The sequence below is a fragment of the Gopherus flavomarginatus genome, chromosome 11 (assembly GCF_025201925.1).
Source record: "Gopherus flavomarginatus isolate rGopFla2 chromosome 11, rGopFla2.mat.asm, whole genome shotgun sequence".
Taxonomy (NCBI): domain Eukaryota; kingdom Metazoa; phylum Chordata; order Testudines; family Testudinidae; genus Gopherus; species Gopherus flavomarginatus.
The window spans coordinates 50,133,163-50,157,467 of NC_066627.1; the positions used below are offsets into that span (position 1 = coordinate 50,133,163).

General features: G+C 51.5%; 1 protein-coding gene across 1 annotated transcript in view; it reads left to right on the forward strand.

The window, feature by feature from the left end:
* Nucleotides 1-5,757, forward strand: part of ANGPT4 (angiopoietin 4) — a 39,436-nt gene extending 33,679 nt beyond the window's left edge. The window contains exons 8-9 of the mRNA XM_050918339.1: nucleotides 2,275-2,405; nucleotides 4,739-5,757. Of these exons, the coding sequence (XP_050774296.1) occupies nucleotides 2,275-2,405; nucleotides 4,739-4,899 (292 nt within the window). The 3' untranslated portion in view covers nucleotides 4,900-5,757. The remainder of the gene's footprint in view (nucleotides 1-2,274; nucleotides 2,406-4,738) is intronic.
* The last annotated feature ends 18,548 nt before the right edge of the window (nucleotides 5,758-24,305 follow it).

Here is a 24,305-nt window from a genome sequence, read left to right on the forward strand (position 1 = left end):
GGTCAGAAATGTTGCTACATTGTCCTTTTTTCTCCTCTTGAAAATCAAAATAAATTTTCTTGAAGGAAAAAGAATGCATAAAATTGCATTAGGAAAAATTTTCTTTTTCTTGCTTTTTTGCAAAAAGCCACTTTTGCATACACCAGGGCCTGAGCTGGGTGTGCAGTTAGTTGCACATGTACTTTTCCAGGTGTAATTGTGGTCACTACTTGCACAGCTGCGTTTTAGAGTTTGATCCTGCAAGGTGCTGAGCACTCCTATAAGGTGCTGAGTACCTGAAACTCCCATGGCCTTCAACGGAAGTCAGAGTGCTCAGAGCACCTCACAGGATCAAGCAATAATCGACTGTTTGCATAAGCAGCTGCCAGTTTTGTGCACGCAATTGTTGTAACTGTGCTTGCAAAAGAGAACAAATGCATGTGAAAATAAGAGGCCTCGCTGCAAGAAAATCTAATGAAAGCAAGAAAGCAAGCTCCACTACTTGCTCTGAAATACAACTGGCGTGCTGCTCCAGAACCATTATCAAGTCATGAAACAATGGCAACCTTTAAAGCTCAGCTTATAAATCAATACAGTGCCGAGGCTTTGTGGGTTTTCACTGAAGCGTTGTGGGAACAGCAAAGTGAGAAAGAGAGCAGGTGCCTTTGAAGGTCCTGGTGGGGAGCTGACCAACTCTGGGAGTCTCATACTTCCCTCCTCATCTAGGGGGAACTGAGGACAAGCCCCTGGCTGCCTCTCTCCAAAACCTGTATTATTAAAATGGCCCCAGCAGAACAGTAAAGTTTTAGATTAAAAGTGTGAAGATAAGACACAAATCCAGCTAGCCCAGACCCTGCTGAAGAGGGCCTCCAGGTCTATGGTTTGTTTCTGGGGAACCCTGCTTCAGAGATGAGCCCTGACTGGATCCTAACTGCCCTCAGAATTTGACCTTACCTAGCGTAACTCCTAGTCAGGTGGCTAAGCATTTATTTGTCCCAATAATGTCCAGCTGCAATGAGGGATAGGGGTTGCCCCAGGCTATGCAGCTCTGGTCACGGGTGGTTCCATCAGGATACATGGGTCACCGCGCAGGCACATTCCAAACACAATTGACTAAAGATACAGAATGGAAGGGGGGCAGCTCGAGGGGATTGTATGTGCCCATCGGCTCCCTTCCTTTGTGACTGACACTGTCTCCACTTCTGCAAACATCAGCAGCAGAGAATAATCGCCTGAGCTTGGCCATTAGAACAGCAGTACGTTGCGAATGCCTGTCACCAGAGGGGGGTCAAAGGCCTGGTGGCAAGGCAGCTGAGCGATGTAGGATGCAGAGGGATTGCTTTGCCCACCATCAAACCCCACCCCCTGGAACCCTGCGCAGCAGGTTAGGACCGGGAGTGAAGATGACTATTCCTAAATTCCAAGGCCAGAAGGAGACGCTGTGATCATCTCCTCTGCCCTCCTGCATAACATGGGCCAGGCAACGTCCCCACAATCGCTCCCAGAGCAGAGCTTGCAGAAAAACATCCAATCTGCCAGGGACAAAGAATTCCCCACCACCACCTCCTCATTCAAGTGCTTCAATGGTTAATTAGCATCTCAGGTAAAAACTGGCACAACAATTTAGGCTGAAATTTGGCCAGGAGACCAGTATTAAAAACACCATTAAAAGTATTCCAGTATCTTCAGGCCTCAGTCCTGCCAGGTGCTCGGCTCTCTGGCCCTGCCCCAGCAAGACACTAAAATATACACTGCACTTTAAAAAGCACGTGGTTCCGTTGGAGCCTCTCCTGTGCTTCAGCGGGGCCAGTTCACATAATACCTTGCGGGACTGAGCCCGGAAGAACTCATGGGACTCTGTATAGGACAGAAGGACAACAAGTGGGGAGGCCCTCTCTGTGCCAGCCCCTCCAGAGGCACAATGCCCGCTAAGGCGAGTGCTGGGTACCAAGTCCTCAGCGCTGCTGCAGACACCACCCTTGCCTTAAGTTCCAGCCAGCCGCCCCTGCTTAGCATGTGAGCTCTGACAGCACCCCCCAGATCTGGCGGCCGGCTGGAGCCTGCGGGGGTTTCGAACATTTGGATCACTCGGCACTGCTGATAAACTCTGCGATGGGATTGCTGCCTTATCTGCCTCTGCTTGTTTGTATTTGCAAAGACACAGGGGAACGTTTCCTTAAATAAATCCCAGGAAACGTTGATAGGAGTTTGAAAAGTAATTCTCGTCCTCTGCCTTGTTTTCTCCTCTCCTCATTGTGCCTCCTGTCTCGCTCTCTCTCTGCTTTGGTCCTCCAGGATCTCCCTGAAGGGCTACAGTGGAACTGCTGGGCAGCAGAGTGGCATTGTCCTCCAGGGAATCAACTTCAGCACCCGCGACTCGGATAATGACAACTGCCTCTGCAAGTGCGCCCAGATGCTGTCGGGAGGTGAGCGGGCCCCAGGTGCAGGGGGGGGTTGGAACCAGCCTTCCCTATGTGCCCTGTTTGCTGGGGTGGACTGATGGGGGCAGCGTGTGTGGAGCAACTGAGGCTGGATTCTTGGGAATGCACCATTCTTATTGAATCTCTTCGTTCAGTGTCTCAGAAATACCCCACAGTGATGAGGGAGGAAGGGAGGGATGTAGACAGACAGACGGACGTCTGAGCAAGAGCTCTCCCTCGTCGCTCTTCACCCAATTTTCCTAGACATGCACAGAGCCCAAGAATCTGATCACCTGCTGCAGCCAAGGGTCGAATTGTTGTCACTCTCTGTTCTAGTCAGGTTCTTACGCTAGGCTCATCCACGTAGAATCAGAGAACCCTCCAGAGGTGCCGTAAGAGACGTGACTAGTGCCTGTCTCTCTCCTCTCCCAGAAGGGGAGCCCAAGATTTGGGCTTGTGCTTTCTGCAGGCAGTCGAAGGCTGTGGTTGTTCACATTCCCCACCTGGCTTTATGTCACCCACAAACTCCCTGTCACCCAATGAGCCTCCAAAATGCTGCCGTCCCCCACCCCTGGGTGCCAGGGCAGCCCTGTCCCAGGATGGCTTTCAGGAGCAGAAATGGCAAGGAAGCAGAGGGGAGAGAAATAAGAGGGGAAAGATCAGAACGGGGAGAGACTGGGACAGAAGGGTGGCAAGCAAGGAGGGCGTGACACGACAGGGGAGGAGGAATAGCCAAACAGCCTGAAGAAAGATCATTTGCTGCAGATCACCAGGGCTCTGTCTGAGAAGGTCTGGGAACTTCATCTGCATCCTTCTGTCCCACCTGTTCCCCCCTTTGTACAACCAGATCTCCCCGACGTTGCAGCGGCAAATCCCTGCGATCATGGACCAGCAGATCTGTGTATCAGACACATGCCAGGGCCTTGCTGCGACACTGGGACTAGGAATGGGGAGAGAGAGAGAGAGGCCCGATGCTTCTGGCCAACTGGCAACTCTTCAAGCAAATGAGTGCCAGGCTCCAGCCTGCCGTCTGTGCTGGGACAGGGAGGGGATCCCAGCTCAGGGGAGTAGCTCTGATTGTTTCAGCCAGGGGGTCGATTACCCGAATCTGGGTTAGTTTGTCTGAGGCTGTTACTAAAGACATGAGCAGAGCTGGGGCCCTTGAAATGAGCCCCAGGAATTTGTTTGGATGGATACGTACGTGCTCGTCCAATGGCAGAGCCTGGGATCCTTGCCAGGCAGGACACAGGGGCACCGAAAATCCACACGTGTCAGAATGTTCCCCGGGGGCCAGATCCTGAGCTGGTGTGAATCAGCAGAGCCCCACTGGCTGCATTAGACTTACAGCAGTGGCGGATCTGGCCCTTGGTCTCCTGCTACTCTCTCGTGCGGGCACTGAATTCTCTGTTGACAATGGAGATGGGCCAGAACCCGGACCTCCCACTCCAACCAGACTTGCCCTGGCACAGCGACAGCACAAGAAGAGCCCACGTCTGAACAATCTCAAAGCCAGAATAATCCCACCAGGATCATACTGTCCGGATGCCAGGCGGTTCTCTGAAGGCTATTGCCCTTATGATACAAGAACATACGAATCATAGCCATGAAGCATAACCTTCCCGGGACAGGAAAAATGTGCTGATTACGACACCCTTTAATGGCTGGAACATGGTCCGGGATACTCCAGGGGTTGGCATCCACAGGGCGAGGTTACCACACTCTGCCAGTGGTAGGATACTGTCAGGGACAACCCTGTCCTTTCAGTACCTAAGACTTTCTTTTTGTACAGTAGCTCCTGATACCTCCGTGTGTGTCTAGCACCTACGTCCAGGGTGTTGTGATCTCAGCCACGGCCTCTCAATACGGCTGTAATTCACACAGGGCTTCACCCTGCTCTACTGACGCCAGCGGGAGCAGGGTCGAGTTGCCAATCACTCGGCCTGAGGAACAGCAAAGCTGGCTTGGCTGCAGGCAGGAGAACTCAGGGCTGGGTTTCTTTTTTTCACTTTCTTATGGTTTGATTTTTGAAAAACTCTCTGTCCAATGTCAAGAAACATTTTTTTCCTTAAATCACCCAGTTCTTTTCGACAAATTTAATTTGAAAAGTCCCCAGGGTTGTGTATTTCTAACCAGACGGAAGCCTGTGTGTTTTGTTTTACACTATTCATGCCTCACGTCTAGGCCAACTGGGGAAATGACGACCAGGCACACTCCCAAGAAAGAAGCCTTTGGCTAGAACCAATCTGAACTCAGAGCCCAGAAGTTTCATGCTCTGTCCGAAGTCCAGACTCGGTCTGTCGAGTTCTCTAACCTTTCCCCTCTATATGTCCCCCTCTCAGGTTGGTGGTTTGACGCCTGTGGTCTGTCGAACCTGAACGGCATCTATTATCCTGCCAAGCACAATGTCCGGAAGCTCAACGGGATCAGGTGGCACTATTTCCAGGGGCCCAGCTACTCTCTAAAAGGCACACGCATGATGATAAGACCTTCAGACTTCTAGCGCCCCAGAGTGGGGTGGGGCAGAGGGCAAGCCAAGCTCCAAGCCTCTAAACGGGCAGGCAACAGCCCATCATGGAACTGGTAGAACTGTTAGACCAGCCACAGATGGCAAAGGAACAGGGACACATCCTAGCAGAAGCAGAGCCCTTGTAACCCAGCGCCTGGGGCTCCAGAGCAAGGAAAAGGAGGAAGATCTGGAGCTAAGTGGAGATATGACTCTGGGCCTGGACTCGTGGGCTTCCCAGGAGGAGGAGAAGAAAGATCAGAAAAAAAATCTAAAAACTAAACCGTCCCATTGGTGTGAATTACAAGTATTAGGCTTTCGTTCTGGACCAATGTGGTTCTTTTCTATGTTGTATCATCTTCAGGGAAATCATCTAGACCACAAAGGAAGCCTGCTGCAGCCAGGGCCAGTGGCTGAGAAGGACTCTCAGCTCAGCTAGCGGCAGCTAGGAACAGTGTGGAGCATGCAGAGTTATTGCAGTGGGGTCTGGTTTTCATTTGTTTTAGCATATTTCTAGGAAACACTCCACCCTTTTCCTCCCTTGTTTTCCCCTGCTTCTGAACTGCCACATGGCCACCCAGCTCCTGAAGGCACGCTCTTGTCTGCAGAAGCTAGCTGACGAGGAGGAAGCAGGCTGGTGAGATAAAGGAAACACTATTTCACTAGGAAGGTGGTGAAGCACTGGAATGGGTTACCTAGGGAGGTGGTGGAATCTCCTTCCTTAGAGATTTTTAAGGTCAGGTTAGACAAAGCCCAAGGTGGGATGATTTAGTTGGGGATTGGTCCTGCTTTGAGCAGGGGGTTGGACTAGATACCTCCTGAGGTCCCTTCCAACCCTGATATTCTATGATTCTATAATACATAGAATTCTATGATTCTATAATACGGATCAGGCCAGCTGGAGAGGCAAGACGGACTTGCCTTTGGGCTCGCTCGTGTGTTTTTCCCCTAAGGGGACCTGCCAAGCTGGCTCCCGACCCAAATACAAAGCCCGTCTATGCAAGAAGAGCATGAGCGGGCCTTGCACAGCGAACATGGTGCATGGGAAGGACGCCCATGTGGATGGAATGAACATCGGCCTCTGAGCTCAGTAATGTACATTGAAAACCAGCCTCCACGTTCAGCGCGCGCGCGCACACACACACACACACACACCACTCCCTGGTGTGCTGGGCTACTGTGTGAGCGAGTGGGTGGCTAAGGGTTAGCTCTGGGCGTTTCTGACATCAGAAGACCCCAGTGCACCGGCGCCCTACCTCGCACTTGCACAAGGTATAGAGGGGCTGTGGTGAGGGCAGAGAAGGGGCATGGCTGGGGAGACGAGGTACGTGCAGTTGTTCCATGCTAACAAAACACATAGCTCCGTACTCGCCTCGTAGGGTCTGTCTGCACTGCAGCTGCTTCCCAGCTCGGCTGGACAGACCCGCGCTAGCTTTGCATGCGCTAGTGCACTAACGTGGGGTGGGTACCCATGAACACAGCCTGGGGGTCCAGCCAGTTTGTTCCCAGGCAGCTGGCCTGAGCTGCTGCCCGTGCTAGCTCGAGTGAAGTGAGCATGTGTCTGTCTAGCCGAGCTGGGGAGCACATTCCTAGTTGCAGTGCAGAGGGACGCTTAGGCCCGGCTCCAGTTAAAGACAGGAATAACTTGGCAGCTTTCAGCAGCACCCAATAAATGCAGGCCCCATTCCACTGCACTGCCTCTTCTGCTCAGCACTTCTGAGTCTGTGTTAATCCAGACCGTACTGGATCAATCGCATATCCCGTGCCAGGGTCACCCCCTCTGCTTGCTCTAGTATGTCATCACAGTGACCTCATGGTGCATCCCCGCAGGCTCAGCCTGGTGCCTTCATGCGCTATCATCCATGCGGATGCATCCACACTGCTGCCTTGCAACCATTAATACAGCCCTCGCGGCCACAGGCATTCCCACAGCATGCCGCACTGCTCAGCACCATGGCGGCCCCGCTGCATGTTGAAATGCTGTGGAGTGCACAGCTACTCACTGACGGCCAGGCTAGGAGATCAGAGATGCATCACCTGGTACCAACTGGGACAGTCCCAGGTGACCGTTCCAGAGCAGCATTGCAACTGCTTCCTTAGAAGACCCTGTTGCTATGTGCTGCTAAACCCTTCCCCTTAGCCCAGCTAGCTTTTCAGCAGCACATCCATTGTCTCACCGTCCTAGGGTGGTTTCCGATCTGCCCCCTCCTCAGGGACTGTTGCATTCTTGTTACAACACACAGCGAGTGACAGCCCACTCAGGTCTCTGCAAGGGGATTCACCGAGAGGCTCCGCCTTTTATAAACGGCTTTTCCAGTGCAGCAACACATGCACAACCATTTAGTGCCTCCTTTGAAATGCTCTGATTTTTCATCAAAACATAGTTGGTTGCGATTCAGTTTGAGTGGAGTGTGTTATTATGAATCTGGATCGCCTAGTCATGGCCCAGGACCCTCTTGTGCCAGATGCTGTGCAGAACAACAAAATTCTGGCCCCTCCCCCAAGAAGCTTACCCTCGAAGGGTAAGACAAGAGACAACAGGTGGATACAGACGATTGGGGAAGGCCAAAGAAACAATGGGGCAGTGTTGGTCAGCGTGACAGGCGGCGGGGTCCACACCCTAGCAGCCCAGCCGCTGTCCGGTTTTTGCAGGCACCGTTGCAGAAGCGGGTTTTAGGGAGTGAGTTGAAGGCGGCCGATGAGGTAGCTTCGGTGGTGGTTATGAGTGTTGCTCCTTGGCCAGGGGAAAGCATCGGAGAAAGCACCCAGGTGTGTGTTTGAAGACGTACCACTAGAGGGTGGCGGCGTGGGCCATTCGGAGGTGGAGCTGCCATCTCAGTGGTGTGTGAGACAGGCTAGGTGGGTGTGGGTAGGGCTGGACAGAGAAAGGCCTTGAAAGCGAAGGCAAGTAGTTTGCGTCTGATGCACTAGAGAATGGGGAGCCAGCAGAGGGGTTCGCGGAGAGGGACGGCATGGGTGAAATGAAGGGCTAGAAAAGCGATCCCTGCCGAAGTGTTCAGAACTGGTATGAGCGGGGCTAGCTGGGATCTGCCCGGATCAGAGAGCGGGACATTGCAGTGAGTGACGGATGAGATGCCGAGAACCTGGACAAGGGTTTCAGCTGTGCGGATGGCTAGGAAAGGCCGTATCCTAGAGATGCTCTGCAGAAAGAATCAGCAAACCTGCCTGTGAGGATCTAGAGAGAGCCTGGAGTCAACGCCAATGGCACCCCAGTTATGGGCCTCAGTGATGGGGAGAATGGAGGGGTGGAGCAGGTGACTGAGGAAAGAGGGAGTGGGTGTGGCTGGCAGGAAGATTCAGAGTTCTGTTCCAAACGAAACAAAACATTTTCCGTTTTCCTTTTAATCGCCACCCCCTTTCTCTCTTCTTTCTGAAAAGAAACTAGAACACCACCACATTGTTCTGATGAAAAATAACACAAAAAATTCCATGATACATTTTTAAACGAAGCAAAACTCATTCTGTTCCCTTCAAAAGTTTTTGTGGGAAATAATTGCTGTTTTCTGACTAGCTCCGGTGGGTGAAACAGGCGAGCTCTTCCTAGGGGCTCTCTTTTGTTTTGGTGTTTCATGCTGGGAAGGGACGTTACAGGTCAAACCTGGGGCATTTTCTCCAGGAGGGCTGGAATATGACGGGACAGAGTGGGTCACCCAGCATAAGGAAAACAGACTGAAATGCTGGGGGATCCTCAAATCAGAGACAGCCAAGTCTTATCAAGGCATCTCGCCCATTCCCTGCACTAGCTGGCGCACAGCTCTGGCCCCACAGCTCTCCAGGCTCCAGCAGTTTCATGCTCGGCGTCCATGACTGACAGCGCCTTTGGGGGATTTGCCCACAGGGCCCGTCAGGGTGTTTAGCACCAAGTCTTGCTGCAGCGTTATTTCACACCAGCGGCCTGGCCTCACAGGGACGCTGCCCACCCCTCCTCGCTCCCCTCCTCCCATGCTGAGGAACAGAGGGCGCTGGGCCGGGGGTCCACTGATGGCCTGGCAAACTGCCCTGAGCCTGGCTTGTCTTGTGCGCGGTTATTGGCTCTCCCAGGGGCAGAGGGCGTTAACCCCGACTCTTTAACAAGCATCTTTCCCCCCGGTTTAAACGGAAATGCTGTCTTTGTCTATTAACAAATGTGGCATTAGGAAGCCCCACCGTGTGAGTTTCTGTCAGGGTGAGACAGCCACGCAGGGCTCGACACCGCCAGGACGGACAGCCCTCCCCGGCACTCCTTCCCCCCGGCCGCAGAGTGTGGGAGGGCCCATCCCCCACCCCAAACCATCACAAAATCCTCCTCCAGCCACGTCCCGCTCCCTCCCCACACTCCTGGGCTGCTTAGCAGCAGCATGGACCAGGGTCGGTCTCTGCATCTGCTTGCAGTAGCTCAGTTCTCCCAGCACTGCTGCGGCGCTAACAGGGAGCCAGGAAGGGTGGTCATCCCTAGGTTACCTGTCCAGCAGCTACAGGAGACCTGTGACCTGGCCTGCCCCTTTCTGGTACAGAGGGGCCGTGAAAGATTTCAGGCACAGCTGGGTTTGCACAACCAGGGCCAGGGTCAAATCTGAACATCAGCGTTCAGGGCTCTTCAGAGCTAAGGTTTTGTTTCCCTCTCTGTTTTCAGGGAAACCTCTTCCATTCGAAAGCCAGAAGCCATTTCCCTGTTAGACCCAGTGGCCCCCCACTCCTCCTAGCCCCAGATCTCTCCCTCCCCTTCCACGCATCTTGATGTTCAACAAGCACCAAACGCTTCCTGGCTTTCTGCACACGGCCTGTTAAACCCAGAAAGCTGCGCCTCTCTTGAGCATGACACTAGCATAGAGCTCTGTCCACTGCATGGATGATGAATCCGCCCCATTGCCTCCCGCTCTGGCCAAGCAGAATTCCTTGAGTTCACATGCAGGCGTTCTCAGATCAATTTCTCATATTAATAGCACCCGAGCCCAGTCCCCCATCGCAGTCTGACCGCTGAATCAGCCCAGTGACCAGAGGTCTGACATTTCAGCCAGCCCATTGCAGTGCACAATTTGTACGTGCACCTGGGCTGGGCTTTTTACATCCAGGTTTTGATTATGCAACAATCAGTTTAACGAGTTATTTTAAAAAAGGGGGGGGAGAAGTCCAGAGCATGGTGTAATGTTCCGATTTATTCAAAGCTCTGACGGTGTCGCAGCAGGTGGTGTTTAAAGAGCTGCCATGCGAGTAGAGAGGTGGTTTGCCTCAGGATTCTAATGCACACAATATATTTGAACACCACATAAAGGATTTTATAGTAACCAGCAATAACCCTCTGGCTCTTCTTTGGATGAATTACCCACTGTCCCGGTCGGCCTGTTTTACTATGATCAGCGTTGCCTCCAGCAGTACAAGCCATGCTTATTCCCTTACTCTCCATCCCTCCGTAGGAGGCTCCATGTCTCCGCCAGGTCTCTGGAAAAGTGGGTGAAACCTGTATGGTCGCTAAAAGAACAGGAGTCCTTGTGGCACCTTAGAGACCAACACATTTATCTGAGCATAAGTTTTCATGGGCTACAGCCCACTTCATCGGCTGCATAGAATGGAACATATAGTGAGGAAATATATACATACAGAAAGCATGAAATTGTGGGAGTTGCCCAACCAACTCTAAGAAGCTAATTAATTAAGATGAACTGTTGTCAGCAGGAGAAAAAAACCTGTTGTAGTGATGATCAAGACAGCCCATTTAAGACAGTTTGACAAGATACTTAACATCAACCTAGACACTTCAATAGCCCACCAAAGCTTATGCTGAAATAAATGTGTTAGTCTCTAAGGTGCCACAAGCCCTCCTGTTCTTTGTGCTGAAATGTTAATGAATTGATCCTGAAAGCCCCCCTGGTGACACAGGGATGTATCATCAGCCCTGTTTCTCCGACGGGAACTGAGGACACAGAGGGATTAAGTGCTTTGCCCAAGGTCATACAAGAAACCTGTGGCGCAGCCAGGAATTGACCCCAAATCTCAGTGCAGTAGCTTAACTTGCAGAGCATCCTTCCTCTAGGATTTGCATTGAGAACTGCAGCTCCTCTGCACCTCAAGGGCTCGTTACACAGAGGGCTGATGAATGGAGCTACAGAACCAGAAACAGGAAGACTAGCGCTTCCTTCTCTCCAGAACCACTCGGCCTCTCACAAGTCATTCCATTTGCCCAGAGCCCTGCTGCCGAGCACTGGAGGGGAGGGGGAGAATTGCTGACCTGTGTTTGACACAGCTTGCACCCTTCATTCTGTATAACCGCCCAGATGAGACCTGGAGATCTAACTAGGAGTTTGCAAAATAAACTGTTGAAACTGTGGCTCCAGGCACTTCACTGGAGGAGCCAGGGATGGAGGGCGGGCGAGGCAGAGGGAAGTTCTGCAGGAGATGGACAGTCATTGACAATACGCCAAAGCCGGTTATTTTGTTAATTTCTGCCAAGTGCCCCAGGGAAGAGAGGGGCAGAGCCTGGATAGAAAGGGCAGCTTGCTGCAGAGCCAAACACAATATCGTACAGATCAGAATCTGAACGTGGGGAGGGGAGAATCCAGGGGACCACAGCACAGGGTTTTGCAGCACTTCATCACGATACATGAACCAGGGACGTTTCCCTTGGCGAGTTTCTCCTCGTACAGACCCCCTAGCCCAGGCCTGCAGCAGCCAAGAAAGAGAAATAAATAGAGGGAAATGGAAGGCTTTGGAGAAAGCAGCGTACGAGACTCTTGCTCTCGTTCTACCTCCAAATCTCTCTTCCCTCCTTGCATTTCTGCTCTCTGTCCCCTACTGCAGACAGTTCCTTACTTGGGCCTTCACACAGTGCCCTTTGATTCCTCCTCCCTCCCCCGGGCTGGGGGCCCCCACCCAGGTACATTCTCACACAGGGCAGTGTCAGAGTGCAGAGACAGGAGATGGCAGGTAGCTGTTCCAGCCCCTCCGTCCTGTTATTCCGAGACTCATTTTAACCCCTCTTGTCAGACTTGCAGCAGCCTTGAAGTCGAAGCTCATTCACCTGCGGGAAGGAGCAGTGGGAGCCAGACGCTCGGCCTAGCTGATTGAGGTGGGACAGTTACTGGGGACATGGCCGACTGACAGGGCAGGGGGATATTTATGGATGGCCGGTGAGAGAGGGCCCGATTGTCAGAAATGAAGCCATGCAAATGCAATGCCAAGTCTCTGAAGAGTTCAGACATGCTAACCCAGCTGACACAGTGGCTGCTAGTCCATCATGTTTAGGGATGTGGTCAAATATCGCTCCCCCTTCAGATCTGCAGATAAAAATGACCTCTAGAGAACTTGCTTTGCCAAATATAGAGTCAAAAGCCACATGGGTTCTAGATTTAGAAGCAAACGTGCTTTCTGAGGTTCAAGTCCATTCAGCTCCAGCAAAACCCACCTGCTGAGCTTTTCCCACTGTTATTTGAATTCTCTATGTCCCTCTAGAAGCGAGGCCAGAATCACTGTTCAACTAGCATCTTGCTCATTTGCACAACACAGGCACGTGTTTGGGATTAGAGACACAATAAGCCCAAGCTGTGTAGTATGGATCCAGAACGGAACCAGAACTTCCCCAAAGGTCAGGCATGGGGGTTCAGACTGGACACTCGTTAATTACACCTCCCGGGAAAAGCAATGGATGAAATTAAAGGAAAATGAGTTTGGTGAAACCTGAAAAAGTTTTGTGAAATTTAAAAAAAGGTGTTTTTTTTTTTAAAATTGAGGTTCCATGAAACCCAAAACATCCCCAGGATCACCCCTTCCCCAGCCTGGGGCCTCCCCTATCCCCAATCTCATTGTCTTGCTAAAATGTATTTATCACAGATGTACAGTTCTCTTTCCCAGAATAAACAGCACTTTCTATTTCTTCTGTATTAAAAACGTTAGTCCCATAACTTCTGCCCTCCAGCCCCAGCCAGGTTATTTCCTGAGACACGTCAGTGACAGTCTCACCTCTTCGCGCTCTTGCAATTTATAAAGTTATAATGAGCCCATCCAGATAATGGCTTGAGTTAGCAGGAGGCTGATACAAACTTTTTCTTCTTTTGGTTCAGCCTGAGTTCTGCCTTAGCAGGAATTGTAACTCTGCATTGAAGTACCTTTCATTGGAGGATGCCAATATGTGCCACACGCATTTTAGTTTAAGATCACAGACCCCTCAGAGGTGGGTATTTTTTCAGTTTTACAGATAGGGAAACAGAGGCACTAAGGGATCTGCTCAAGGTCATACAGCGAGTCTGTTGCAGAGTCAGAAATAAACCCCAGGTCTCCTGATTCTCAGCTGGGTGCCTTGTCTGCAAAACCCTTAGGACAAGAAAAACCTGGCTTCAGGATTAAGTCACCAAGTTTCCATTCAAAACCATCAATCCTTTCCCAGCACCTGAAAAACGGCCCAGGTTTGCTCAGCACCCCAGCGGGGTTCCTGCAAGGCCCCCAGAACACAACATGCAAAGCCACACACCTGGCTGCAGGCTTAGCTCTCGTAATTACCCCAAGAACTCAGGCTTCCAGACAGCCAGGAAAGTGGATCTGAGCTGCATTCAGGCAGCCTAGTCAATTGCTACCCAGGTGGTCAGCCCCTGGGGAGATCACACAGCCAGTGCAGGTGAGAGCTGCAGAGCAACTTTCTTTGTTTAATAAACCAAAAGAGAGCAAGTGACCAAAGCCTATGAGACTAAATAACCCAGACAAGACTTCTAGGGTTCTTTCCTAATGTACCATCCCAGGAAGCATTGACCCTCCTCACAGCTAACTCTCCATTAGCCTGTAGCTCATGTAGACATTTACCCCAGCAACACAAGCACAAAGTGTGCCAAGCCCCATGCTCACGTGGGAGCACTTTACCTCCCCCTTTGCACTAGTACAAGTGACAAGAAGATCACGGAAAATCCCCCCTCTATGGTACAGGCTACTGCTACCTCCCAATGCAAGCCCACTACTGCTAACAGAACCTCAGCTGTGTTCCCAGGGGCCCGCCCTGGCTGGTCAGCCCTTTTAAGAGGAGGAAATTGTCCATAATGCCCCACCCCCAAGAATTAAAATCGCCTTCTCAATTAACAATAAAAAAGCCATTGAACTGGTTCATGCTGCAGACAGACCCACTCGCCTCCCCCTCTCTGATACAAAGATCCACTTAGGAAAACCTCGCTTGCTAATTTAGCCAATCACACCAATGCCTGCAATAAAATGACCACCCACCTACCAAACTACATCTCCCAGAAGGCCACAGGCTAAGGGCCAAGGTCATCCTAGCCACCTGAGTATAAAAAGCTGCAGCTTCTGCCCATGTTTCCCTTAAAGAGACCCACACCACCACCCACGTACACACACCAATGTAATCAGAACAATGGTAGGGGAGATTGCTATTGCTCTGTGCCTAGAAGGCTATCGCCTTACAGACACAGTACCACGGCGCTCACTAGGGAGCTGTGTAAACCCACAGTATGCTGCATTCGGAGTCAGTGACTGTAAACCCGAGATGGACTGTGGCAGAGACACAGTCGGAGAAGAACGACTGTGCAACAGTAGGACAAGGGAAATGCTGAAATGGAGGGACGTGTCCCCCTCCTGAGTTCAGAGCAGGAGGAGAAAGATTTCCTCTCGTTACCAGGAACGAAAACAGAGTCTTGCAAGGAGGCAAATCTGTGCCTGACCTTAGCAGAAAAGGAGGAGATAGCAGACACAGCACCAGTCCATGTACCAGTCAGTCCCCGTGTGCTTGTTACAATTTGTGTTACAGTAGGGCCTAGAGACCCCAACTGGGCCTGGGCCCTGGCCCCATGTGCTAGGTGCTGTACAGACATACACTACTAGCCAGTTGGTTCCAAAAAGCTTAAATCTATAGGCTGCCTGGGAGTTTGTGACACCCAAATTTGAGGGGGAAGGAGTAAGAGTAAATAATGCCTTAAGATGGGGCTAACCCCCGGGCAGCCCCACCTCTGGTTGCTCGGAGACCTGCGGTAACGTCTCTCCCTCTGACAGGGAGCCGAGGGGCTGTCGTCCTTACACCTTGTGCCAAGGGGATAATATTGAACTGCAAGAGGGTAACTTGTGTCTTTCACTCGTTACACACCAACAATAATGTGAAGCAACCCCATGAGCACGCTGGGTTTCAAACAGCCAACGACGCACACCCCTAGAGCCTAGCTGTGTGCACCCTGCTAGGTTCGGATGGTGTTGCAAAGACACAACACAGCGAGCACCACAAAAGAGTAAAAGGATGCTGCCCATTTCTGCACACTGCAGGGATCTGCCTTCCTGGTGTCTCACTAGCCTTGCTGTTGCATAAGGAACCACACAGCATTACAAAAAGCGCAGGCGTCTTTAGCGGTCTGTAACTCATTTCAGCCTAGCCCAGTCCCATGGGCTACATAGATTATATAATCAGCCTTTTAGTTTTTTATTCTCCATGTCTGAACAAAGCTCTTCTCCTAAGAGCCAAAATCCTTGTGAAGGTCCAGAGCTGTGGACGCATCCTCGCTCCCCAAGACTCCCTGACACAGAAGACGTGTGGTTTGGCATTGCTCCAGGACAAAAAACAAAGGCAGATTCTGCCAGAAATAGCAAAAGGACCAAGTAACTGTTTCTCGGCCACAGACAGCCCAGTGCAGGCTCAGGCTTCCAGATGCACAGCACCCAGCGTAAGGCTGAGTGGTGCTCCATCAGTAAGAAAAGGGACTGAGCAAGAGACTACGTCACCCTTACTGGCAGTCATAGTTTCACTTGTCCAGCAGTTTTTGATCTCAAAGCACTTGGGGGTGGGAAGAGATGGATTCTATCATCCCTGCTGCACCGATGGGGAAACTGGACAGGTTCAGTGACTCACTTCAAGACCCCAGAGTGAATCTGTAGCAGAGCTGGGGACAGCCCGTAGGTCTGGCGCCTGTCTGCTCCAACCACTAGCCCACGCTGCCTCTTTTGGCTGCTGTTGCTTGCAAAATTTTTGATTTGCCAGCTAGTGCTTTTTAATGCGTTACAGAAATGACAGGCCCCAATTTACCCTCATTTCCACTCCCCCGGACGGCTAAGGGTGCTGGATAATGATCTTCTCCCACTGGCACAGGCCCAGGTGGTTTGATCTCAGAACGTCCTGTGCGGCTTCAGCCAGTCATTTGTGCGCAGTGTGATCACTGGGATGTAGCTCACTTGCACCCCAAACAGAATTATTGCCAGAAAGGGGAGTAAGCGTCTCCCACCCATCCTGCTGCTCAGCAGGATCTAAAGCCGGAAGGGGAGGCCGCCTTACAGGTGCGCTGCTGCTCCTGCTCAGCCAAATGCTTCATTTCCAAAGCCAGGATACAGCTCAGAGAGATTTTCAGCAGGAAGATGCCAGTGGAAGAGCCACCATGTGTTGAACTCATCTCCAGGGCTTGCAGGGTTCCCCATCCTTTTAGGGGAAGAAAAGTAGCTAGAAGTCCACAGGGGGAAGCATCCAGGAACTTCCCAGGAAACATAAATTCAATCTTGAATCATTCCAGAGGCTGGGGTCCAAGATTAAGCTGTCTCCCATGCACACCCTGTCTCACCACAGAGCACTCCAGGCTTTGGTCCCTCTGGCCTCTTCAAGTCGGTTGTAAATTTCAGGTAGTAAATTTCTTTTGACTGCTGGCCCCTTATTCTGCCAGTAAGTATGCTGGGAGAGAGACTCCCTGCGGGTCTTCCAGCGGTAACACAGCCTCACTACAGAAACCGTCTGATACCAAGGAGTTTGCAGCATCTGTCTCCTCTTATGAGCTGTCTAGACTAAAGAAGCAAAACACTGGCTATTCCACGCACCAGGAATCTAGGGCATCTGCACAAGCCAGCCTGTTTCCAGTGCATTTTCACTCCGTTTCCACTGAGCCACGCATCACGCTCCTGTGGGTGTGTCCCTGATCCCCAGAATGATCGTTACTCAGCATGTTTCTATGTGCGCTGGGGGGTGATAGCGAAAAGGGACTGTCCACCCTTGAGTTTGCCTGAACAGAGGCTAGCTAAGTCCATTGCCGAATGACTTCCTGTCCTGAATGCTCTCAGGAAGTCAAGTCTCTTGCCAGCTCTTTCCAGGGAATCGTTCTCAAGGACAGCTGGCACAGAAAATCAAACAGGGTCCCAGTGGACCTCAGCTTAGCAATATTCTAAGCATTCAGCATGATCATGGCACCTTGGCACCCCAGTCATAGACCAGGGCCCCTTGGTGCTGGGCACTGCACAGCCAGAACAGCCAGCCAGCCCCTGCCTCCAGGAGCTTACAGGCAAAGTATAAAACAGATGGCGGTGGGAGGACAAGGACACAATGTTGGACAGCGCACTGGGCAGTGTGCTTAATGTACCAGCAGCCTGGCCAGTGTCGAGATGTTTGTAGGCATCCCAGCGAAGGAGAGTTTTAAGGGGGTGATTTGAGGGTGGAGGAGGAGGCTTTGTGGGTGTTTGTGGGTGGGGGGCAGGCAGGGAGAAAGCACGAAGGGGCTACTTTGAAAGTGGAAGAAGTGGGCGAGGGAGGCTGGCATCATGGGCCAACCAGAGACGGGAGTCGACCTTTGTACTGAATGAGAGGGGAGATGGGGAAAGGGCCTGACGAGTGACACTTTTGTTTGATACCATTGAGAAGAGGGAGTCAGGGCAGGGGTGCAAAGAGGGGCTGACAATTCCTACAGCCCTTTGCCCAGGGAAAAGAGAACGCCCTGCACGGCCCACACAGCCTGCCTCTAATGGCAGCCAGGCCCCAGCCGCTCCCAGGATGGCTGGAGATCAGCACAGCAGATACAGGGAGTTGCGTGTTAATCATTCTCTGACCCAGGTGCTTCCAAGGGCTTCACTCTCAGGGGCGGGGACGGGGGTGGGGATGCTTGTGCTGATCCCTTACCCATGCCCTTTGCTGGTTGTGCCCTGGTAATCAGTCCCCCTCCCTCTTTGCAAAACTCACTCTCTCTGTCATGTACCAGAGGGATGGCCATGTTAGTCTGGATCTGTAAAAGCAGCAAAGAGTCCTGTGGCACCTTATAGACTAACAGACGTATTGGAGCACGAGCTTTCATGAGTGAATACGCATGCGTCTGACAAAGTGGGTGTTCACCCACGAAAGCTCATGCTCCAGTACGACTGCTAGTCTGTAAGGTGCCACAGGACTCTTCGCTGCTTCTCATCCCCAGAACTGCAATGTCAACCTGCCATCTGGGGCCCTTTTCAGACTCCTCACTACCAAGGAGCCACAGTAGCAAAATGCACCACTTCCAGCTGGACCTGGCCAGTCGGCTCTGCCCTGTGCCGTCAGTACAGGCCTGGCCACAGTGATCACGCGTACGTGAGTCCCACACTTCCTCACTGCAACTCATTAACGAAGCCACGGGACCTGAACAAGCTCTAGCTGATGCAAAAAGCAGCTGCCCAGCTGCTTAGCAACACAGACAGCTGGGAGCTCATCCTCTGGTGCCCCACTCTCTGCCCTGGATTCCCAAAGAAAAGAGTCCTGTTCAAGAGCTGTGTCCTGATACCCCTTCTCAGGATCAGCCCCAGTATCTCAGAGATTCCTCTCCCTCTGTGACCACAACCTCCCACGATAGGGGAGGATCTTGAATGTGGGAGACAGAATTTCAACATGGTCTAGACTCTGGAACTCACTGCCACTAGATATAAGAGATCACAGCCTCACTGAACTTAGAACTCAGTATAAAACTCATTAACTTCCATCAATAATCCCTTCACCTCCACACCCACTCACCCTTTCCTTACCCCCCCCCCCCACATACAGCAACCAACCAGCCTATGACTGAAATGCTGTCCTGCAGGCTGGGAAGGAAAGGAGGGGGAGAGATTGCTATTTCTGTTCCTAATACTTGAGAGGGGCACAGAAACCACAGGAGCGTACACATTATGTTAACCAGGCACAATGTGGTGGAGCTTTTGCTGCCTACAATGAATAGACCAAGATGCCCTCTGCTGGCATACGTTGGTTTTACTCCCTTAAAAGATTAAAAAGTAATCTGAGTTGCTGTGGGTTTTGAGAGAGTGTGTGTGTGTGCGTGCATGCACACCTATCCCTCTGTAGGTTCATGGATTAATGCCATGCCAAAACAATGGGTAACCCTACAAAAGAACAATATAATAATACAGGGGTCGGCAACCTTTCAGAAGTGCTGTGCGAGTCTTCATTTATTCTCTCTAATTTAAGGTTTCACGTGCCAGTAATACATTTTAACGTTTGTAGAAGGTCTCTTTCTATAAGTCTATAATATCTAACTAAACTATTGTTGTATGTAAAGTAAATAAAGTTTTTAAAATGTTTAAGAAGCTTCATTTAAAATTAAATTAAAATGCAGAGTCCCCTGGACCGGTGGCCAGGACCCTGGCAGTGTGAGTGCCACTGAAAATCGGCTCGTGTGCCACCTTTGACATGTGTGCCATAGGTTGCCTACCCCTGTAATAATACCAACACATTGCACATCAGCGGCACTCACGGTGTACTACAAAGGTGGCTCTGGCACTCGCATGTTACAGCTGGGCAAACTAGGCCAGTGAAGAGATTTCCCCAGGCAGCCAGTGGTGAATCCGAAACAGAACCCACCTTTCCCAGCTCCCAGTCCCCTCTTCTCACCACTAGCCTGTAGCAAGGCAAACACATGTAGCGCCCGGTGCTGCATGTGTCCGTGTCCATCTGTGTGTATATTCTCATGGATGTACGTGCACATCAGCTCAACAGTTGCAGACCGAGAGACTCTGGGTCATTTAATTTGCTTGCTGGATTTGACGCCTATCTGAAGCACAGTAGGTGTTAAACCAGGCCGAACAAAACTCTTTCCAATCCACCCTAGGTCTTCCTGAGCCGGAAGAGCAGCACTGGCGGCCCTTTTCCAGGCCTGGGGTGCTGGCTGGCAGTAGCATGCACAGAAGAACTCTTTTTAAAAATGTACAAGCTTTTCACTCCCAAATCTGGCAAAATATGCTCTGGTTTGCTCTCTCTGAGTCTGATCCTGTGTCTTAATCTCCTCTCCTAGGACAGCCCTTGTGAATCTAAGAGGGTAGTAAGTTCACAGGAGCGCAATCTATCCTCTTCCTGTTTGAAATGAATCTACAAGTCACATCAACTGTGCAAAAACCCTCTTTTATTCAATTGTGATCTGTGACTAACTAAAGCTGTGCTGTCAGTCACACACACTGTGGGCTCTGGACCAGGTGAACTATCTTCCCCCCACCCAAATGTTATCCCTCAATTCCAAGGCGTGGGGCAGCCCTGTTAAATTATTTTGAATTCATTTAAAATATTGCAAGCGTCTCCCTTTTGCATTGGCCTTGAAATGTTAGTGCTAAAGAACATACTTGAGCAGATGCAATGGACCTGTCTGAGCACTGGATCGCAGCGGTTTCACACTGGATTCGGTTCGGACCACTGTTATAAATGGGAAGGTTGAACTCTTGCCACTAGAGGCCACCAGAGGCCCAGCAGAAAGTTTCAGCATTGTGATGCCTGTGGGATTTACAGATAATTTAACTGAAATACTTCCTTGATAGACTGTATTTTCCAAATGGACAACCTACCCGAAATTCTCAGTTACTGAGGGACAATCTTCACTCACTGATATATTTTGCTTTCCACAACCAAATCTATGTACAACTTCTCATGAGTGATGGACTCGAATACTTGGATGCTAATATCTAAACTGTATTCTTAAATGTATTCACCTAAATCTGGGTTATTGCTGATTAAGCACTATATGTATCATATGACTTTTAAAAACAAACCCTGTATTTGTGGATAATCTGAGCACCCTACCCCGATGTACAGACACACTTTTCTCAACCTGTGAATTATATAATTTTACCATTCACTTTAATAACATTTTAAAATCTGTATTATTGTTGTTTGCATTGTGGGAGCACCTGGGGGCTCCATGCAGAGATCAGGACCCTGTTGTGCTAGGTGCTGTACACACCCATACACCAAAAGACAGTCTCTGCCCGGAAGGGTTTACACCTAAGTTAAGAGAAGAGGCAACAAGTGCAGCTAACCAGACACAGGGGAGCACAAGGTAACACTGCTGCTGTGGTGAACCGCACGATGAGCAGTGGTTGCATCGCGGGGTGAAATCAGAAGGGGATTTCTCCCTCTTTGGGCTCTGAGTTCCATGAGACTCACAGGGCAGGGCTGAATCTCAGCCTGCAGGAGGTTCGGATCCACCGGCTGAGGATTTGGGAATCTGGGCTCATCATCACCTCGACATTCAGGAAACAGCAACATGGGCTGGTTTGGGGCTCTGGAAATCTCATTGCCGGTGTGTCAGTTTTGCAAAAAGAAAAAAAGACCGCCCAAGCCCCCAGGATGATCCTGACCTATGTCCCGTTTGATCTGTAGTTTAGAGACATTTGGATGAATGGATGCAGCTCTCAGGCCACCTCTAGCTGCAAAGTGCACTGTAGACTCCCACCCCAGCAGACTGCATCACTGCAGTCTGCATCACTACGGCTGGGTGGCTTTTTTCATGATAAGGTCTCAATAAGGCCTGAAAAGCCAGGGGAGCTGATAAAAATCCATGAGGGCTACAGCTCTCCCTGCAGGCCCTACGCCAAGCACTGGCTGTCTGGGGGTAGGAACTGTGTGCCCGCAGGCACATGCTGTCACATAATTGCCCATTACAAGTGTTTTACGCCTTCCTCTGAAGCAGATGGTGCTGGCCACTGCTGGAGACAGGACAGCAGGGTGGGCGAGGTGGCCCTACTGGTCTAACCCCTGGTGGCAATGCCCAACACCCTGCGAGAAACGGCACTGCTGCAGTGGGAAGCCATCTCTCCGGAGATCGAGTTTTACCAGTACATCTCCCCGCTGTCAGCCCTTGGGACTGTAACTTAACAACCCTGAGAACTTGCTGTAGGGTCTGTGGGCTTCTGGGCATGTGGAAAGACCCAGCTGGGAGCAGCTGGTTCTGTGCCTCCCGTGCTGCACATAATAATGCTACTGCCCCATCTCATGGGCGTGATGCCAGAGGAGGATCAGGGACAGACACGGGCTCAGTCTGGATCTCTGCCATTCCCCGCCCGCTCCCTGCACTGGGCACCCACAGGCCTGCAACTCTCACCGCCGAGTTCTCGTGCGGCCTGGCGGAGGCCCAGGGGAACACAGTGGTCCGGGACACTGCCAGCCGGAAGTGACGTGTATTGAGAGCACCAGAACAGGCCTGGAGGGTGCAGCCAGGCCAGAGGAGTGTGGGCAGCACTGTGTGAAGTTGCTGCCCATCCAGGAGTCTCCAGGGATTAACGATTAAGCTTTAATTAAAGACTGGTATGTGATGAAACCTCCCGGGTTACGCCCACCCAGAGCTGGCAACCCTGGGGCAGGGGCACTGTAGGCTGGGTCTGGAATGGCAGGGACCTAGCAGGGGTAGGGTGTGATAGCTGAGCTTGGTGTGGAGGGGAACAGCACAGGCCTGGGAGAGCACAGAAGTTGCAAGTCAGCAAAATGAGCCACCGAGCCAGGAGCCTGGGGTCACAGGGGATTTCCCCTTGTCCCTTGTCCTGCCAATTGCAGATTAACTGATAAACTGGGGTCCTCCAGGCAGATCCTGTGACCTCAGCAATGTGGTCTAACGGGCTCTGCAGCTGGAGCTGAGACGCAGGGCTGGGATCAGGCTACCCATCCTTATGCAGCGCATAAAGCCCCTCCCCCCCCAGGCCTGGTCCAAGCTCCCCTGGGCCCAACATGATGTCTCCAAGGGGCCATGGCAGAACAGCAAGCACAGGATAGCTGGGTCCTTCCCAGCTGCTCCCCAGCATGTGCGTTTACTAGAACTGTGGGGCGCTGGGGCTTGCCCCAAGCACAGCGTGTAGAACTGCTCACGAGGCCATGCTGCTACTAGCAGGAGTCCAGATTCAGCTGTGTCTGGTCACAGAAAAGTTCTAACTGTGAAGGGTTCTAGCTTGATGGAAAACAGGGAACGTCCCAGGCACACGGCTTCCAGCAGGGTTTGCTTTGCCTTTCGCTGGCGTTTGAAATCTGTCAAAATTTGGAAAATTTCAACACTGTGAATCCTGAAGGTTTCCCCAATTTGATCCTGAGGATTATTCCCCAGAAGGTTCATCACAGAAGCCCTTTGCTGAATTTTCCGTCCTCCTCTCATTTCCAAATGGCTCAGTCATCCAGACAGGAAGCAGCAGCCCACACCATGTGGCTCAGGTGACCAAATCACACAACACTACTAGCGAATAGCCAAAGCGATTGCATTACAACCTGTAGCTGAAAACTATTCGTTCAGGCTCCCTGCTGAATACTTAGGAGTAACAAATCCACTGATAGGGATTCAGGATTGAGTCACTAGCCCAGTGTTTCCCAAAGTGGGACATGCCTCATAGGGGTGCAAAATAACTGGTGGCACAGACAGACATCTGAATTGTTCTGCAGAGTCTCAGCTTCTTTTTTTAGGAAGGCTCTAGCTGCTTGGGTTGCCAAGAACCCTTCAGAATATGAGATGGGTGTAACCAATGGCTGCCTGAGTTTGAAGAGAGCCTATAAAAATACTCTCTGAGGAGCAAACTGCCCCCACCATTTCAGTGGGGGCTAGCTCAGGTGCCAATGCTGATACTTTTAATGTCAACATTGTAGGAAAGGACATGGAGACTCTAGACTCTGAAGAGCTGCATCATTTGTCCCCAAAATGTGGGGTGCAGACTGGGGGCGGGGAAGCTGTTTACATTAAGGTGGGTTGGCCTTTAAAGATGGGCAGGGGCATGGCTGGTTCCATTCTCCTGAAGAGGCCACTTGGCTTTTAGAAGGCTGGGCAGTGAGACACTAACCAAAAAATGGGCTACAATTGTAACGATTGCCATTAGGGAGTCCAAAAGTCTCCAGGATTCAGCAAGCGCTCCCTGCAGCCCACAGTGCCAGCACCCTGCCCAGGAACATCTCATCTGGGAAATAAAAGCATCTGTTCTCTGCCTGAGCAGGCTGGGAGAGCCTTTGTATTCTTGGCTCGCAGTCAGGGGCCTCCAGGATCAGGTCCATCTTGTGTAGTGAGGAAGAGTGATGCGGGCTGGGGCCATGACGTGGGATGAGAAGGGGCGATTCCCTCTGGGAACCGGTTCTCAGCACTGGACCGCCGGCTAGAGCTGGGGGGCTAGTGCAGAACGGTCCCGGGAACTGTGCTTCGAATGCTCGAACCAATTGGCTGCACCAGCCAGTCTCTGAGCCCCTGTTGTGGGCACGTCTCACCAGGGCTTTCATGGGTGGCCAGCAGGCTCCTGCGGCCAGGCCACTGTTGTCGAATATTCCCCTCAGCCAATTTCAGATTCATCATCACAGATACTCATGCCCAAAAGCTGTGTCAGAGCTGTGCTCAGCCAATCATGGCACAGACACAGAGCACGTGACTTGTGCCCAAGCAGAGCCACCGACATTCGGAATGGTGAGCCCTGGGGAGGAGAGGTGGCGGGCACCCGGC